At 30.9% G+C, this 20,613-nt stretch overlaps 1 protein-coding gene across 2 annotated transcripts; it reads right to left on the bottom strand.

The window, feature by feature from the left end:
- Positions 1 to 2,489: 2,489 nt before the first annotated feature.
- LOC139523236 (solute carrier family 66 member 2-like) lies at positions 2,490 to 19,976 on the bottom strand. 2 transcript variants are annotated; one of them, XM_071317084.1, is made up of 6 exons: positions 19,893 to 19,976; positions 16,009 to 16,316; positions 15,284 to 15,420; positions 14,507 to 14,569; positions 7,054 to 7,270; positions 2,490 to 6,077 (listed from the first exon to the last, which is right to left on the bottom strand). In XM_071317084.1, exons 2-6 carry the CDS (start codon positions 16,242 to 16,244, stop codon positions 5,903 to 5,905), a joined length of 828 nt encoding a protein of 275 aa, XP_071173185.1. In that variant the 5' UTR covers positions 16,245 to 16,316; positions 19,893 to 19,976; the 3' UTR covers positions 2,490 to 5,902. The 2 variants fall into 2 exon arrangements, with proteins under 2 accessions (XP_071173185.1, XP_071173186.1); XM_071317085.1 differs by lacking the exon at positions 14,507 to 14,569.
- Positions 19,977 to 20,613: the final 637 nt, after the last annotated feature.

The raw sequence follows: 20,613 nt of genomic DNA, 5'->3' as shown, positions 1-20,613 counted from the left end.
CAGCATCCCAATATGACTGGATGCCAGCATTTCAATATATAGGAAATCCAGCATCCCCAAAAAATAAAAAAATATTTAAAAAAAAATATATGCAAAACTAGCATCCTAGTAAAAGTAAGATGCTCCAGTACATTATTATTTTAACAACAGCATCTACATCAAATTTTAATGCTGGAAGCATATAAAATCAAACAGACAGCATATGTACTATAAAAAGATGCTACCTTATACAAAATATGAAAGCAATTAAAAAATTGAGAAATACTTTGACAAATAATTCAAAATTAGCATCTTTTCATTGACATATGCTATTTCCTAGTTATTTCACGGAATGTATGAAAAAAACTGTACATGAGAATTTGAAATTTTAGTTGAGAACGCATTAAGTTAACGACAACGGACGACGACAGACGACGACGGACGCAAAGTGATGGGAAAAGCTCATTTGGCCCTTTGGGCCAGGTGAGCTAAAAAGAGAAATGTGAAAAGAAAAAACTTAATATTCCACAAAATACTTCACTGTAAACTAAAGATTAAACAGCAGAAACCTGACTTAAAACTTGAGATGAACTCAGTTCTCAAGATGGTTTATCAGTTCCTTATCCACCAGTGGCACCTGTCATGTTACTCTTGTTGGTCTTTCTTTTCTAACCATGGTGTTTATTTTTCTCTTATAGGTTTGAATGTCTCTCTAGTATCTTTCGTCTCTCTCTTTACTCATTGCAAGTAAGAAAATGATTAGAAGTCTAAATCAGCGGTGTCAAAAATGTGGAAGGAAATGAGGAGGGGATTTTGGCTATGACAAGTTGAACATATGTATGGTCATCAGTTTTACAGAGGTATAATATAGTCCAGACCAAATATATAATTGTTTCTTATGAATAAAGCTGAGATAAAATGAGAGGCAGATATAATTAAAATACAAAGTATTGACAAGCAGCATGTGCATGCCAAGCAGATCACAAAACCATGTTACTGTGATTTTATTATTATTTTGCTGAATACAAATTTTCGTGGGTTTCGTTGGTACATGTGAACCACTAAATCAAATGTTCAATGAATTTCAAATTTCCTATATGCTTTGTATGCAGAAATTGGCAAAACCACAAAATCAAATATTCATGAAAATGAAATTTATCGCCAACCCACAAAAATAAATGAATCCACAGTACACCTCAACAGGAAAGAGTTCCAAACCACATATCAAATAATTCAACAAGAAAGAGTTCCAAACCACATATCAAATAATTCAACAAGAAAGAGTTCTAAACCACATATCAAATAATTCAACAAGAAAGAGTTCCAAACCACATATCAAACAAGTGAAACTGCGAGCTACTGCTCACTGATGATACCCCCGCCGCAAGTGGATAATATTAATAGTGTAAAAATATGCAAGTGTTCGGTAAACAGGAAGTTGTCGAGTGATGAATCTGAAAACGCATCACACGGTATAGCTGACTTATATTAATCCTGAAACCAAATTTCAGAAATCCTTGTATTGTAGTTCCTGAGAAAAATGTGACGAAAATTTTGAACTTGGTTATCATGTGTAAAATCATACAAGTGTTCGGTAAACAGGAAGTTGTCGAGTGATGAATCTGAAAATGCATCACATGGTATAGCTGACTTATATAAATCCTGAAACCAAATTTCAGAAATCATTGTATTGAAGTTCCTGAGAAAAATGTGACGAAAATTTTCAACTTGGCTATCATGTGTAAAATCATACAAGTGTTTGGTAAACAGGAAGTTGTCGAGTGATGAATCTGAAAACGCATCACACGGTATAGCTGACTTATATAAATCCTGAAACCAAATTTCAGAAATCCTTGTATTGTAGTTCCTGAGAAAAATGTGACGAAAATTTTCAACTTGGCTATCATGTGTAAAATCATACAAGTGTTCGGTAAACAGGAAGTTGTAGAGTGATGAATCTGAAAATGCATCACACGGTATAGCTGACTTATATAAATCCTGAAACCAAATTTCAGAAATCCTTGTATTGTAGTTCCTGAGAAAAATGTGACGAAAATTTTCAACTTGGCTATCATGTGTAAAATCAGACAAGTGTTCGGTAAACAGGAAGTTGTCAAGTGATGAATCTGAAAACGCATCACACGGTATGGCTGACATATATAAATGTTGATACCAAATTACAGAAAGGGTGGATGTGTAGTTCCTGAGAAAAATGTGACGAAAGTTTCATGGGACGGACTGACTGACGGACGGACTGATGGACGGACTGACGGACAGACAGAGGTAAAACAGTATACCCCCCCTTTTTTAAAGCGGGGGTATAATAATTCAACCAGAAAGAGTTCCAAACCACATATCAAATAATTCAACAAGAAAGAGTTCCAAACCACATATCAAATAATTCAACAACACAGAGGCAGAAAACAAGGCAGGAAAAGTTTGGACTGTTGTCCATTGTGAGTGAGGTTCTCATAAGGTATTTCTAGGCTGAAAAATGACAAAAGTCGTCATAAAAAACATTGTTTTATTTCCCCCATTTTATAGAGATCATACGTGTCATTACTTTAGTATAAACAAATCTGATAAGAGCATTACTTGATAAAAATAAAAACATGTATTTTTATTGTTGGTCCCGGTGTCACAGCTGAATTATTCATTGACTGTTGAATTAAAATAAAAATATGAAAGATAAGATAAAAATTATCAGCAATCAACAATTAATCAACTCAAGGACAGGCTACAAAGCTTTAGTTAATAATTGTACAATGGGGAAAAAATGTTTGCTTCAAATGACAAACATGATATAACCTCGATGTTTATGTTTAATTTCTTCCTTAAATTTTTTAATTTATGGTTAAGAATATTAGTTGTCTGCCCCAATTGAGTGGCATACCAGTAAATAAGTAAAAAATACTGATATTCTCTACATTACCCCATGTGTTCTATATTTTCTATATATGCTTTAAATTCTAAAAAAAATAAATTATCTCTCGCCGCGATATAGCCTTTTTGTGCTAATGCGGCGTAAAGCAACCAACAATCAATCAATCAATCTATATTTTTTAGAGCAACGTGTTGAAATTATGTATGAACTGACAGAGCTTTGCTAGTATATGTCTTATTCATTCATAATATGTAGTACATGTAATTCCAGTGGAAATTTAGATCTTGACATGGGTATAATTTTTATATGATTCACAATGGCCACAATAAATTCTGAACACAGTGTAACAGAAAATACCGTTTATATAAAAAAGATCATTTCATGAAGTACTAGTAACCAATCATATTAATAAAATGCTTATTTAATGTGATTTATACAATTGATTTGAATTCTATAAGCTGATTTCTAAAATAAAATAAAATAAGCATACATATACAATATAATATTGAAGTCCAGTGGCAAATAATTCATGAATGCTCAGGACGAGCATATTATAAATAATTAGTCTATCCAAATTTCAACATTGTCGTGTATAATGTTGATCAACAGTCTTCAGTGTTATACTCTACATTAATGTAACTTTAAGAACACATAGTTATATTTATAATCCCAGTAGAAAACACATTTTTGCATAATTTGTAGTTAAACAAGTAAGTTTAAAAGACAACAATGAACCGACTTAGAAGCAAGTAATAATTTGTATTAACAAATTCAGGCACTTTTAAATTAGCAGCAACAGAAGGCATACATCATGGATTATGTAATTTTAAAGTGTAATAAAACAAATGCAACAGATTTTTATAAAGGATTTCAACACATATATTATTTATAACAATTAACAGATAAAACAATATTAAAAGATAAAAAAATAATTTTGAATATCTTATCTCCATACTTCTAACAGTTCAATGGATCAAGTTTCTGCATCTTAAAACATTTATACAAAAAATTTAAGAAATTTTACATATTTCAACAACATTTTGAATGAAGATTTTCTTCTTCTTTTTTAAATGTTGCATTTATCTGGTCAAAGTATTTTGGATGCTCTCAAAACCCAAGTAAGCACACCACATCAACAATATTAATTTAATAACATGCAGTGCAAATAACTATTTTTTTTTTTGGAAATCCATCATATATAAAACATTTTTTTGGCGTGCAAAATACAGACAAATTGTGTATGAATGATAAAACAAACAAACAATAAAAAGGTGATGATTTTTAACTCTATATATTGACCACAAAAAATAAAGTATTTACCCGTTAACTTACTAACAAAATAATTCACATACCAATGTTTTAAATAAATGAATTCAGAAATAACACCGTAATGAACCTTTATCTAATTTCCCAAATATGATTCTTGATAGTATCATTACTATATATTTAATCTTAATAGATATGATTAAAATATTTACACCATGATTTGATAACTTGTAATTATGTATCCTGCATTTAGCATTTAATTTAAAATGATTTAAATTCTTCTAAATTATTTTAGACAATTATTTTGTATTAGCCATTTATTAAATACATGAATCTGAAAACTACCAAAAACAAAATCTGCCATTGATTTATACAGAGGCAAAATATAAAAATATATTTATATGGTATGTAAAAGAATCTTTCATGTTTTAACATAAAAACAAAAATATGATTAAATGCTATTGTAGAGACAATCTTTAAATGATGCAAAACTATTAAACTGATAAAACTACATTACTGATTCTACTTTTAAATAACAATGAAAATAAATTGATTTTTTTCTTCTTCATATAAGTTATAACAAATTCAATATTCTAATATGGCACACCTATTTCAACGAGTAATTTTCAATAACTTTAAAATCCACTGTTAAATTAACAAATTTAATGTATGTCACTGTATTACCAGTTTATTCATTTTCTTAAAAAAAAAACCACCATTTAGATCTTTGGAAAAAGCTAGTTTACATTTCCAACAATACAATATTAGTCTACACCGTTACCTTACATTGAATTAAATAATTTTTAAAAAGAACATGTAGTTGTGTTCTTACTTTAAACATATGTGATATTCAAAAAATGATTCAAAAATATGATATAAAGAAGCACTATCTCTTATTTTGATATCTAATAAATGAATTTTTTTTGGTTATCTCCCCTTTAATTTATGTTTTTTTTTAAAATCTACACTTAATCCCAATTTTTATTGGTTTTCTCCATTTTATTACCGATTTAAGTAAAATTGTGTTCAGGTACACATGTCCTCCATACAAATGTTTAAATATATTCAATTCATAAAATGTAAGATTTTCGATGATTTTTTGGTTTACATATTTGAAGAGCTAAATATAGCTTATATAGATGCAGCATTCAATTAAAACACCACTTTTAGTAATAGTCAATATTGTAGTAATACATACTGCACAACTGTATTGAGTAATCTTAAACTATTTTTTTTTTTAATTTTAACTAAAACACAATTAACAATTTTTTATGAAGGTGATTCAATAATGTTAAAATAATATATACAAACTCTGACTAGACAATCAAGAAATAAGTAGTAATATGAAAAGAACAATATATCTCAAATGAATTCCAGGAGCACAAATAACCAAAAGTCATTTAGAGGTAAATTTACCCTTTATACATGAGCTTTAAATCGTCTAGATCCTAATTAGTTATGAATACAATTAAAAGATACTGTAAAAATACAGGGCTCCAGAAGGGTACCCCTTGGGTCATCAGTTCACTTTCAAAAAAATTTAATGTACCAGTAGTCAGTTTTGAATATTTATAAATTTCACAGATCACAGGCCATGTTAAATGAGACATTAGGTTGTAAGGTCACTCACAAAACCACAAAGATCACAGGTTGGATTTGACCATGTTGAGCCACAAAGAGTCACATAAATCTGTTTTCAAAAAGATAAAAAATAAAATTTATTATCAATGTGACACCCAAAGTTTTGACATGAACAATTGACTAGAACAATATTCAAAGCTTGGATTTGGTAGATAAATTACGATATATATAAACTTGTAAAAATATAGATATATCTATTGACACTTGTAACATTCCACAAATCCAGAACTGTGGTGGAGCTTCTCGTACTATAAAATAACCAGTCTTAAAAATATCTCCCATCGTCCAAAATCCTACCATCTTCTTACTGAAAGATAAAAAAATCAAATAACTAAATAAATGCAAACTATAATAATAGTAAAATATCATATATGTAGTATACATGTATGTTCTAATACTTCATTTATAATGAGTAGACAGTAAATAGGAATTCATGATACTTATTGTAATCAAAGAAAATTTTAATACTGGGTATCCATCATTTGAATTTTATAGAAAGGAGTAGGTTCGATGAGGCCCAAAAATGGCCCTGTTTTTTAGCCTAAATTTCAAATTGGGATTTATTGACCAATATCACAGTGAATAATAGCTAATACAGTGACTAGATAGGAAACAAGTCTTTTTGTTGCAAATTCACTCCTGCGTTTTATTCATGAAGTCACAAAAAGTACTCATTTTGATTTTCTACGAAAAACAAAGAAAATAGTTTAAATTTCCATTGAATATTTGAACATAGAGAGCATACGTCAACAAAAAAGACCTTTGACAATAATATTTGTAATGGCATTCTACATGTTTAACTTGAATATTTAGGTTGTTGACGGCTGCGCTCTATGTTTCCTGATCTTAAATTTGGCTGAATCCTGCCAATTTTGTCAAATTTCACCACAATCCCATATTTCAACCCAACTGGGATGACAGAAATTGTTCTATAAAACTTTCTCACATGTCTTTAAGTCAACTTTTTTATCTCGTAGCATTGAACTTTATAATTGGGGGCAAATATGACCCTTACCGAACATATTCCTTTGTTTGATAAAATAAAAGTTGTGAGTCATTAATCAGCTTCTTTCAATCACTTATGTTACTGTTTAAGTTATTCCCATCTTTTTTTAGACTCATGTCAATACAGAGCCTGACATATTCTAAAATATCAAATTTTAGATGATTTTAACCAGAAAAAGTTTAAATGCAAAATAATTTAAATAACACAGGACTAACAAAAGCTAGAGGTTCCTGACTTGGAACAGACACATAGTATAGTAAAAACAATCTGGCCTTACCTCATTCCCTGAGTGGATTTATTTGTAAAATTTCTATAAAACTGTGGTGCTCCTAACATTGCCTCGGCAAAAACTGCTAAAAATCCTATTGTCTCAACAACATACATATTGTACAAAAATAGGTAAGTTATTAGTCCAAACAAAGCAATAAAGGCAAAGATAAATTCTACATAACTATGAAAGTCTGTCCACATCCAAAAATAATCCCAATCAAAATCTGAAATAAAAGAAAAGAAAATCAATATGAGTTCAGATAAACCGTAACTTTGTACATCCAATAAGTATAAAGTTCATTTAACAAGATTTTTCTTGTTTGAACTGTTTAATGTTTTGTAATGTCCAGGCCTTTATAGCTTATTTTACAGCATGTGTTTTGTTCATTGTTGAAGGTTGTTCAGTTACCTTTAGTTGTTTATATTTACATGTATATAATTTGGTCTCTGGTGGAAAGTAGTTGCATTCGAGAGCATTTCTGCAAAAATATTTGATGGAGATTTAAGTTGATGGCAAATGTCAGTAACAGTCCAGTATCTCTAACCATGGAAGTATTATATTGACTATATAATACTTCAACACTCTTACAAATCTATATTAATAAACAGGGTTAAAATAATGAACAATTTTTTCTTTTTAATCAATATTTACCTGTTACTCATTACTATAAATGGGGATGTCGCAATTATTATTAAAATTGATAAAAGCAAACCAAGCTTAGTGTAAAATGGACTATGTGATATAATTGTACTCTATGAATAACCATAAACAATTATAAATTATGTGACAATATAATGCATCATAAACAAGCAATTAACTTTACTGATTAAGGAACAAAGCATGATTATGTTTTATGTGTGCAGGACACATTTCTGGCCAGTTATTGCAAAACAAACTTATAGTATGGTGGTGTCAGGTGGATGGGGATAAATATGTGTCCATTATAGACCCTTCTTTATTAAAGAACGTTATGTACATTAAATGATTGTCTGGTTGTCTGAGATTTCGGTACATTTTTTTAGTAACCTTCTTCATGTACCATGTGCAATGATGTGTACTAGCATGACCAAAAGTTGTGAAAGGCAACATTTATTATTTGAGAGCTAAAACAAAGAAGATCATTCCAATTCTGTTGGCAGATAAAAAATAATACAAAAGAAAACTTTCAAACTTGTGCCTTTACATTGTCATTATGCTATAGTTATTAAGTTACTGTTCATTCAATCATTTTCACAGATAAAACTTCAATGGGTCAACTGACATAACTCATTCATAAAAAAAAGAATTCAAAATTACTGAAAGTTCAGAAATTATTATTGCAATTTAAAAACCAGATGCTCCGCAGGGCGCAGCTATATACGACCGCAGAGGTTGAACCCTGAACAGTTGGGGCAAGTATGGACACAACATTTAAGCTGGTTTCAGCTCTAAATTTGGATTGTGATTAAATAGTTGACACAGCATAGGTTTCTGACACAGAATGAATGTGGTCTAATGTTCTTAAAATATATTTTTTGCCTTTGAGCAATTCACTATGCTGTTGAATATTAATCCTCTCAAAAATATGTTTGAAGAAATTTTCTTTTTATTTATGAAATCTGAAATGAGAAGTATTTAACCCCCCCCCCCCCCCCCCCCCCCCAATTTTTTTCACATCCCCCTTTTCCTTTTTCCAAAACTGATCTCAATTCAAATTTCTAATGGCCCCTAGCAATAACTTCTCATTTAAATACATCATAAAATATTAAAATGTAAAATAAAGTGCTTGTTATCACTGAATGGTAAAGATTGTTTTAATTTATCAGTTGGTAGTAAAAGTGAATATACATTGTATATTGTATAAAACAATGATTATAAGTTGATTCAACTACTATTCTGGACAAAGAAAGATAGCTCCAATTGAAAATTTCTTGGTATTGCACAATATTGTGCAATTAGATATTTCTTGCTATTGTGCAATACTGTGCAATTGAAAATATTTGCTATTGCACAATACTGTTCAATTGAAGATTTCTTGCTATTGCACAATACTGTGCAATTGAAAATTGCTTGCTATTGCACAATACTGTGCAATTGAAGATTTCTTGCTATTGCTGAATACTGTGCAATTGAAAATTTCTTGCTATTGCACAATACTTAATATAATAATTTTGGATCCTGATTTGAACCAACTTGAAAACTGGGCCCATAATCAAAAATCTAAGTATATGTTTAGATTCAGCATATCAAAAAAACCCAAGAATTCAATTTTTGTTAAAATCAAACTTAGGTTAATTTCCGACCCTTTGGACTTTAATGTAGACCAATTTGAAAACGGGACCAAAAATTAAGAATCTACATACACAGTTAGATTTGGCATATCAAAGAACCCCAATTATTCAATTTTTGATGAAATCAAACAAAGTTTAATTTTGGACCCCGATTTGGACAAACTTGAAAACTGGGCCAATAATCAACCAGATGCTCCGCAGGGTGTAGCTTTATACGACCGCAGAGGTTGAACCCTGAACGGTTGGGGCAAGTATGGACACAACATTCAAGCTGGATTCAGCTATAAATTTGGATTGTGATTAAATAGTTGACACAGCATAGGTTTCTGACACAGAATGAATGTGTTCTAATGAACTTTAAATTTTTGTTTTCTCTGAGAGCAATTCACTATGCTGTTGAATATTAATCCTCTCAAAAAAATGTTTGAAGAAATTTTCTTTTTGTTTATGAAATTTCAAATGAGAAAAATTGAACGCAATTTTTTTATTCACATCCCCCTTTCCCTTATTCCAAAACTAATCTCAATTAAAATTTCTAATGGAGTTTGCAACAATAACTACTCATTTAAATACATCATAAAATATTAAGATGTAAAAAACTGCTTGTTATCACTGAATGGTAAAGATTATTTTAATTTATCAGTTGGTAGTAAAAAGTGAATATACATTGTATATTGTATATAACAAAGATTTAAGTTGATTCTGGACAAAGAAAGATAACTCCAATTGAAAAAATTCTTGCTATTGCACAATATTGTGAAATTAGATATTTCTTGCTTACTATTCTGGACAAAGAAAGATAACTCTAATTAAAAAAAATAATTTGCTATTTCACAATATTGTGCAATTAAATATTTCTTGCCATTGCGCAATACTGTGCAATTGAAAAGACTTGCTATTGCACAATACTTAATACAATAATTTTAGGTCCTGATTCGGACCAACTGGAAAACTGGGCCCATGATCAAAAGTCTAAGTACATGTTTGGATTCAGCATATCAAAGAACCCCAAGATTTCAATTTTTGTTAAAATCAAACTAAGTTTAATTTTGGACCCTTTGGACTTTAATGTAGACCAATTTGAAAACAGGACCAAAAATGAAGAATCTACATACACAGTTAGATTTGGCATATCAAAGAACCCCATTTATTCAATTTTTGATGAAATCAAACAAAGTTTAATTTTGGACCCCGATTTACACCAACTTGAAAACTGGGCCAATAATCAAGAATCTAAGTACATCTTTAGATTCAGCATGTCAAAGAACCTAACTGATTCATTTTTTGTCAAAATCAAACTAAGACTAATTTTGGACCCTTTGGACCTTAATGTAGACCAATTTGAAAACAGGACCAAAAGTTAAGAATCTACATACACAGTTAGATTCAGCATATCAAAGAACCCCAATTATTCAATTTTGATGAAATCAAACAAAGTTTAATTTTGGACCCTTTGGGCCCCTTATTCCTAAACTGTTGAGACCAAAACTCCCAAAATCAATACCAACCTTCCTTTTATGGTCATAAACCTTGTGTTTAAATTTCATAGATTTCTATTTACTTATACTAATGTTATGGTGCAAAAACCAAGAAAATGCTTATTTGGGTCCCTTTTTGGCCCCTTATTCCTAAACTCTTGGGACCTAAACTCCCAAAATCAATACCAACCTTCCTTTTGTGGTCATAAACATTGTGTTTAAATTTCATTGATTTCTATTTACTTAAACTAAAGTTATTGTGCGAAAACCAAGAATAATGCTTATTTGGGCCCTTTTTTGGCCCCTTATTCCTAAACTGTTGAAACCAAAACTCCCAAAATCAATCCCAACCTTTCTTTTGTGGTCATAAACCTTGTGTCAAAATTTCATAGATTTCTATTAACTTAAACTAAAGTTATAGTGCAAAAACCAAGAAAATGCTTATTTGGGCCCTTTTTGGCCCCTAATTCCTAAAATGTTGGGACCAAAACTCCCAAAATCAATACCAACCTTCCTTTTGTGGTCATAAACCTTGTGTTAAAATTTCATAGATTTCTATTCACTTTTACTAAAGTTAGAGTGCGAAAACTAAAAGTATTCGGACGACGACAACGTGATAGCAATATACGACGAAAACATTTTCAAATTTTGCGGTCGTATAAAAATCTAAGTACATTTTTAGATTCAGCATATCAAAGAACCCCAAGGATTCAATTTTTGTTAAAATCAAACTTAGTTCAATTTTGGGCCCCTTATTCCTAAACTGTTAGGACCAAACCTCCCAATATCAAACCCAACCTTCCTTTTATGGTCATAAACCTTGTGCTTAAATTTCATAGATTTCTATTTACTAATACTAAAGTTATGGTGCGAAAACCAAGAATAATGCTTATTTGGGCCTTTTTTTGGCCCCTAGTTCCTAAACTGTTGGAACCAAAACTCCCAAAATCAATCCCAACCTTCCTTTTGTGGTCATAAACCTTGTGTCAAAATTTCATAGATTTCAAATTACTTAAACTAAAGTTATAGTGCGAAAACCAAGAAAATGCTTATTTGGGCCCTTTTTGGCCCCTAATTCCTAAAATGTTGGGACCAAAACTCCCAAAATCGATCCCAACCTTCCTTTTGTGGTCATAAACCTTGTGTTAAAATTTCATAGATTTCTATTCACTTTTACTAAAGTAAGAGTGCGAAAACTAAAAGTATTCGGAGGACGACGACGCAAGACGACGACGCCAACGTGATAGCAATATACGATGAAAAATTAAAATTTTTGCGGTCGTATAATAAAGTTAACAAACATGCCAGTTTAATTATTGCAAATTTTAAAGAAAAGCTACATACAGCTAAATATGTTTCAGATGTCAGAGCTTTTATTATTGCAATACTCATGGACATGATGGAGTCTCATCATATGCATTTACAAAAACCTCACAATAATTTCAAAATCTACAGTAGTCTATAAGACAGCAAGTGCAACCAAACAAAATTGACCTTGAGCAAGAACTTCACGAGTTCAGAGATATACATGTAAACATTTGTGTGGAAACATTTACATTTAGTTCTCATAATGATGGACAAAATAAGATTCATGGAATATGTCAATGAGACTGAACTAAAAAATATGACAGAACTCTTTACTTCAGCATAGGAAGCAACAGAGTCAGAGACTAAAAAATGGCATGAACAAAAAGATCAAACTCAATCAAGGACAAAAAAATCAAATTGTTAGCAATTTAGCATTACGAAACAAATATTTAATGAAAGATTAAATGTTGTCCTCATGCTAGTGATGGAATATCAATAGATCATCTGACAGAATGTTTGTTTCAATACTAAAATAAACTAAGGAAGTCCATGCTTTGCTAAGATAATACCAATAAATTGTTCAAATTAAAAAAGAAATCGTATACATCTAAAACTAATTTTCTGACCTTTCATTTATCTTACTGATTGTGCATAAGGTGATAATAATACATTTTGCTAAAGTGGGAAGTCAATGTTTTACAATCTGACACCCTAAATACCAAGAACACATTTGTATTTTAAAACACTTGACTGCAGACAGAGGTTGCTGTTCATTTCCTAAAGGATTAAAATACATTTTTGATACTAAAACATGTCGAAATAGTCTTTTAAACAAAAAAACTTTCATCCATTATTCACAATAAAAGTGAGAGCAATATTTAAATTGCTCATAAAAACGAGAGATTTTCCACATCATGGATGGAGCTACATATTCACTTTATAAAATTGTTGATAATAAAATTGGGAAAGGAAATTGGGAATGTGTCAAAGAAACAACAACCTGACCATAGAGCAGACAACAGAAATCTATAAGTACATTCAGCTTCTATGCACAACAAATTTTGTATTAGATTGTATTTATAAGCTAGAGCAAGGGAAATTATATCAGAAATTTGTAAATTCATCAATTATGAACTACAAGGATTATGCCATTGGCTATGTATGTGTATTAGAATCTGTTATTTAATTGATTTTCATTACCATCTGCTTTGTATAAAATCCTGCACTACCTTATTTAATTATTCAAATAAAGTGAGGCTAACGTGTTTAAAATGGAAAATGCAATTAAAAAGTACATTTCAAGTGGGAAAATTTGGTGAAGAGATTTACAAGATTTAGACCAAATGACATCAAGAAAAATAGTTCTAATTTTAACCTCAAATTATGTCATTTAAGGGCCTTGTATAGCTGACTATATGGTATGAGATTTGCTCATTGTCATTTGTTCTAGTGAATACTATATCTTAGTGGAATTGAACCACATATCCTTATTTTTATATTAGTTAAACTAAACATAAGTAGGTAAAGAATTCATCAACATCCAATCTTTACGAATATCCATATATGCATATACAATAAGTCTAAAAATACACATGAAAAAGTAAACATTATCAACCAAAATAAATTCTGGATTTACATCAAGTACTAACGGTAGATGAGTAATTCTCATTTCTTAAATTTTAAACAGAAACTAATCTGGGTTTGAAATGTGGTGTTTAATTACTTTAATAGTCTGTCTGACTCCTAGGAATTGGGAATTAGAGAACCTTATTCAAACCAAAAATTGACTGTAAATTTACCTTTATTACAATTAGAAAACCATTTGTAAATGGGTGTCAATAGGTGCATCCCTATCTGAACTGGCACCTGCTCTTTTTCCTTGAAACCTCGGTTTAGACGTTAGGAGGTATATGAATGATAGTGTGTTTATTGAAGGTAATGAACTTGATGTTTATGAAACCATGTGTATGTAAAAACCATAACCAAAAGGTGGTCCTTACAAAATTTCTCAGTCAAAAGTCAATCAAAATGTTGAACAGAATGGGAAAATGTCTCATAGCAGTGTGCTCTCTTGGAGTGAGGGAGGGAGGTCATGGGGTCTGTCTTTTGTCTATTCATATATGGTTTAAGGATGATGCTAAAATGAGGTTGGGGTAGGCATGCATGGAAATAGTTTCATATGCATCAGGAAATGTTGGTATATCTTTTATTTACTAATTTTGCAATGTATGTTTTAATTGTCAGTTTCACGTCTGAAAACTGTTAGGAGTGTTTATATTGTCCATGTTGTCAGAATGAATCATGATTGCCAAAGCACAAAATGCATTTTTTTTTCAGTTAAAAGTAGCATGCAAGTGAGCAGGAAGTACAACACTGAAAGCCATGCAAACATAAATTACGTACCAAAAAATGTATGTTCAGGGGGAGCAACTCCATGATGTGGAATGTCTCCACTGTGGGTAAAATCTGTGGTAATGATTTTATCATTATATTGTGAGTTACAATGTTTTACTACTTGATGGAATTGATTGATATATCAGCAAATTGTCATTTTTATGTTTGTACAGGTAAAACAAATGTATATTACATGTTGTTGCATTGAAAACGTGTAGACACACTGTACAACAAAATAATATTTATAAACAATACGAATAGTTCATCATGAAAACTATGAATTGAATCTTTTTCAATTCAAATATTTTCTGTAAATTATATTCTCTCCTTTCATGCCAAGACTAAATATAAATACAGGGGAAAACATGAATACAATAACTGTACAATAGTCAAACATCTATTTTTGGCTCAGTAAGGCTCAGTAGGAAGAATCATGTGACTTTTTCTGTCTAGCAATGGCAAGAATTATCCTAAAGTTGTGTTAATTAAATAAAATGAACTTTATTGTGATGAAAAGTTTAAAAAGCTTTAATTGGTCATATTTTTTCTAACCTTAAATGCCAATACTTGAGCCTGATGTATGATAGACAGATAAACAGAGGGACACATAAATCAGAGGACCAAATGACTCTACTATACTAGGCACTGATTTACAACAGCTTGTAAATTAAGTTTATTTGGTCTTTCAAAAATGACATTTTTATACTACATGCACACATTGAAGGAATATTATATTTTGAATAGCTACAAAATAACATAGTAAAAAGTGTCTGATGGATACCTTACCTGTAAATTTATGTTGCTTAGCGACTATAATCTCTGTTTTTCTCCGAACATGAACACATAGATGAACTAAAGCCATCATTGCAAATAACATAATTATACTCTGTGCTAAAAGTGGTAATTCATAATGTTTGCCAAACCTGTAAATAGTAACATAATTTGATTCAGACATTTTTTTAAAAAGATGTATACATGTACATGTACATATACGAGTAGAATAAGATAATAGGCAATAGAGATGATCAATTTAGAGCCGATAATGCTGATGTTTAACTTATGAATTTTATATTTTTATATGAATAATTTTTAAGAAATTAACTAAACTTCAATGTATAAAAATCATAATCTCTGGAATGTCTGTTCTGCAAAAAACATACCATTTTCTGACATTACATCTTATAAAGGAAATGTGTTTCTATATTTCATTGACAATGTTGGCTTTTAAAATGTAGGTATTTTAGTTTGGTTATAAGATATAGCATGTTTATTGTTTAAAACTTAAGGTTTGAACTTTCCAGCCTACATTGCATGTATAACATGTATAATAATGAAACAGTGATGAACAACAGGCATGACATGAAAAACTAAGTTTCTGTTGAGATTCTGTTTACATGTACAAACAAAATGTATATATGTGAAAAGTTTGATGATCCACATGTACAGTTATATATAAAAGTTATGTTGCTACTAAACATGCTAAAGGAGGATTCTAATCATATAGTACAAACCAAAACATTATCCTGAGTATGTTTGCTATTAAAAGTGTCAAACAAACAAAGGGAGAGAATCCATCTGCATTCCCTGATCTTTGAATGTCTCTGTATTGTGGAATAAATGGAACAACACCACCAAAAATCATTGCTGCCGAACATCCCCAGCTGATGATGTTGAGAATGGTGAATTCTGGGAGTTCTATGCCTCCAAGGAGACCTGTTGCACTCAGTACCATATTGTCACTGCCCATGGTATATCTTTGTTTCTATAAATTATTCTGATTTCTCAAAAATCAATTCATCTCTTTACTGGAAATAAACCTCTGAAAAAAACACAATTCAAGTAAGTCAACTACCTGTACATATATATCAGTCAGGGGACTTACTTAAACAAGTGATTTTCTAAATCACTGATTCAAGTAACATTATTTCCATAAAGGTTGGAAGTTAGAGTTGTCTTTCTTTAATAATCACCTATTTAAGTAGTACAAATTAATCACTAGAAGCAGTGATTTAATATTAGTGTAGCTTTAAATATAGAATACTAATGATCCAGGGACTAATTATGTTTCTAAACTTATCAGAACCAACATCTGTGTTGTCTAGGATGACCAGGTCATTCCCCATTTCCATTCTCAATTTTATCATTTCAGGTGATGACCTTGTACTGAATCTAGGATAATATTGACATAAAAATCACTTGTTTAAGTATCAGACCTCAATTTCCTTTCCCAAAAATCACTTCTTTAAGTATCATTCTTTTAATAACCCCCACTAATTTCAACACCCCCGAACAGTGAAATTTTTATCGCGAACAGTAGAATTTTATTACATAATCTGAAAGATGAAACCTTGAACTTCACAGGAAAAATACTCCCACTGCTGTGAAAAATCTTTTAAGAAAGTATCAGTTCATTATGTAAAGCCATTATTATAGCCTTTTTTCAACTAAAATAGAATTTTCAGGTAAATGATAACATCAAAGGCATAAAACTTGCTACTTAAAAGAAGCAAAAAGTTCATATTTTTTGATTTTACTAATTAAAAGATGTTATTTAAACCTATGTGTTTAAAATTTTGAAAAAACTACAAAATCCCAATTTGTGACAAAACCTCGAATTTGCTACTCAAATAAGTGATTTTAAAATCACTTATTTCAGCAAGTCCCCTGACTGTATATAGCATGTCTACAATCATTGAATAAATTTTTACTTCATTGAAATATATTTAAGTACATGTATGATCAACACAATCAAACTATGTCCTGTATGTATAGACGTATTAATAGTTAATAATTCTATTTTCAGTTTTACATCTGGCTTTACATTTTTTAATATAAATAGGTCGTTAGTTTTCTTGTTTGAATTGTTTTACATTGTCATATCGGGGCCTTTTATAGCTCACTATGTGGTATGGGCTTTGTTCATTGTTGAAGGCCGTACGGTGACCTACATGTATAGTTGTTAATATCTGTGTTATTTTTGTCTTTTGTGGATAGTTGTCTCATTGGCAATCATACCACATCTTCTTTTTTATATTATAAATTCCTCCAAAATTGAATGATTCTTTTATTGATCATATGGAATGAAATTACAGGTGTTTTAAATCTTAACAATAACATGAATAATGGTGTATAAATTTGTCAAACTCAACTACAAATGTATCACAGTAGAACTTCGAGAATTTGTACCATATAAATATCTGTGTATAATCTGAATAACTTTATTAAGCTTTAATAACCAGTAATATAAATATTTTTTAATTAAAGTAGGCAGAATGAACAGACTCTGTTGCCCAACAAACTCAGGGTGAACATGTAAACAGGGGTAGTGTCCCATTAAGTGTATGACTTGGACAATTTGGGATATTTTTTTTAAAACTTGTTAGCCAGAATACTTTTATATCTTGGCTTAAAATCGTCCATATCTCCATGTTCTCTCTGAAATTTTGTCTGAAGAAGCAAGCTGTTGACCTGAGTCACACAGGTTTTATAAAATTAGCCTGGTTTACTTTCAATACAAACCCCTAAAGAAAAAAATGTTCTGGGTTTGCATGGATAGTATAAACCCAGCAAATTGTAACAAACCCCTGTGCCTTATATATGAAGGTTAAGGTTAACGCCCTTTACCATCAGGCGTCAGACGGTCATTTTCAGCTACCGTAGCAATTGGTTAAATTTTTACTGTGATTTGTCAAACTACCCTTATCGTTATTTGTCATAAGTGTCAAATAATTATTGTTACCGTCATTTTTTGGGGAAATTTTAACATAGTTCGTCAAAATTAGTCAATTTTCTTATCATCTAAAAGAAAGTGTACATTTTAATCATGTTAATGTCATACACCAAAAATTACCATTAACATCATTTGTGACGATGCGGAACTTTAACAAAGGCCTTTGCAAAGTTCATCATTACAAGGTCTGTTTGTGTATTTGAATTGTTTGTGGATTGAAGTTCTTGTATGAAGAAGAGAAGTTGTGTCTCGCAAGACCGAGAGCGCCAAAAGCCATGTTGGAGGTCATACAAGATGTTTTTTGATTCGAGATGTTTCATAATATGTGATGCTACTATATGTTCCATAACTTGCAGCAAATACAAGTTAATGAGATAGATCTATAATTGACCGGTTTATGCTTATAAATCTCCCTTTTTATATGCTGATGCGACTCTAGCGTGTTTCTAGTTGTTAGATGTAATACCAGTGTTGTAAGATTTGTTAAAAATTAAGCATAGAATTGGTGCAATTTCTGTCAGCATTTTTTTCAGTAAGTGGCCAATGATGCTATCTGGGCCGGCGGCTTTATGTGGGATTGATCTTATTTTAGAGCTTTTCGATCACGTTTGATATTATGTGTAATTCACTGATTTTAGGATGTAAACTGATACCTTTGTTTGGTATTGGGTCATTTATTACTGGGGTAAATACAGATTGAAACTGTTCGTTTAAAAGATTTGCCTTCTCTGTAGTGTCTGTAATGATGTTGCCGTCTTTCTTTTGTGCAGAGATGCCAGATTTGTCAGTTCTTATTGACTTGATGTATTGGAAAAGTTTTTTTAGGTTTGCTCTGATTTTGTATTTGAATGTCTGGTTCATTGAAGGGAAGATCACATACGAGTTTTTTAATATATTCCCAGTAGGCTTTCCTTTGTTCTTTTTGTACCTGAGCTTTCATCTTTTTATGTTTCTCAGTGTATTGGATGGTTTTCTGCCTTTTGAAAAGTTTGTTTTTCCTGTTAATTTGCCGTCTTAATTTATCAGATATCCACGCCAGACCAATGTAATCGGTGTTTGTTTCGTAGGATCTTTGATGGAATATTTTTTTCTACAGAACTGATGAGTTTGGTTTTAAATAGTTCCTATAGCTCATTGGTGTTAAGAGAATCATAGTTGTCAATGATTGTTCCTTAGATGGTACCTATGTCAAGTTTAATTTCGTCCCAGTTGGCTTTATTGTACTTGTATACTTTTTGTGGGGTTTCTCTTATTCTCTTAAGCCAGATGTCTGACAATATCATGCCAGGTTGCCATGTTGCTTGAACCTATTGGTGGTAGTGTATTGACAATTTGATGTAGGTTTGTGTCATTCATCATATCTAAGAGATTTTGGTGAAGTTGTATGTCAGGTTTGCCTGGTATTGTGCTTGATGCACGCCCCCCCCCCCAATAATATAAACGAAGGCTATGTAAACCTGCAATCCTATTTGATATTGAGCTTTGGTTATGTACAAATTATGCAGAGTCCAAGAAGTCTCAAGTCAATATCAGAATGAAAATACGCTGATACGTGTACGACTACGTGTATCTGATTACTGGGAATGGTAATGTAGCACCCATTTGTTCCAGTTATTCAAATGTAATGTTGAGTATTATATATGATTTCTATATTCAAAATTATACCTTTTTTATATACTTTTTGGAAAAGAATAAAAACTGAAGAAAAAATAAAACCGGAAGTCTTATGTTTTTTAGGAACATAACAAATATTATATACTGGAGTAAAAATCCGAACCCATACCCAAAATATAATTATTAATGAAAAGGAAAAGTAAAAGTAAAACCCAGAATAAACAAAAATTCCATATTTCGGAGCCACACTAAGTCACTAAATAATGGAGAGAAAATCATAGAAACTGCCTTACAGATCTACAAACAATAAAAGGTAGATTGGGTGTCTTGTTGCAAAAAACTTGTGCATGCCGAGTTACTCATGTTTTCAATAGAACTGGGAGGAGCAATAATTAAAATAAAAAACCGAATAAAACATCTATATCCTGTATAATAACAAAACATGAACGCACGAAATGTCTATTTAAAGTCAGATGTAAATACAATAAAGGCAATCCTGTTACCTAGTCTTTATATCTTCCTCCTCTAGCAGGAGCTTCGCTTCTATAGCGTACTTCTTATTTGCACCCTAACCCTTACACACGGGGCACTCATAAAATCAGTATACGTAATTATTATAATTGATAAAAGTAACATATATACAGCATGCGGACTAATCCATCACCATGTAAACCAAGTTAACTTTATATATTACACAGCCCAATCGTCCATATAGCCGGTTCACTATTCATATCTCCATATCACATAGGCCAAACAATTGTACATATATAAC

This window comes from Mytilus edulis, chromosome 5 (genome assembly GCF_963676685.1).
Source record: "Mytilus edulis chromosome 5, xbMytEdul2.2, whole genome shotgun sequence".
Lineage (NCBI taxonomy): Eukaryota > Metazoa > Mollusca > Bivalvia > Mytilida > Mytilidae > Mytilus > Mytilus edulis.
This window is presented reverse-complemented; position numbering and strand designations above follow the sequence as displayed.

What these genes read in the sequence shown, in the direction of transcription:
- LOC139523236 (XM_071317084.1), bottom strand. Translation starts at nt 16,244, where the DNA reads ATGGGCAGTGACAATATGGTACTGAGTGCAACAGGTCTCCTTGGAGGC. An exon ending in ATACTCAGGATAATGTTTTG is followed by an intron (nt 15,421 to 16,008) that starts GTTTGTACTATA and finishes TACTATTTACAG; the next exon opens with GTTTGGCAAACATTATGAAT. An exon ending in CCCTGAACATACATTTTTTG is followed by an intron (nt 7,271 to 14,506) that starts GTACGTAATTTA and finishes CTTTTATTTCAG; the next exon opens with ATTTTGATTGGGATTATTTT.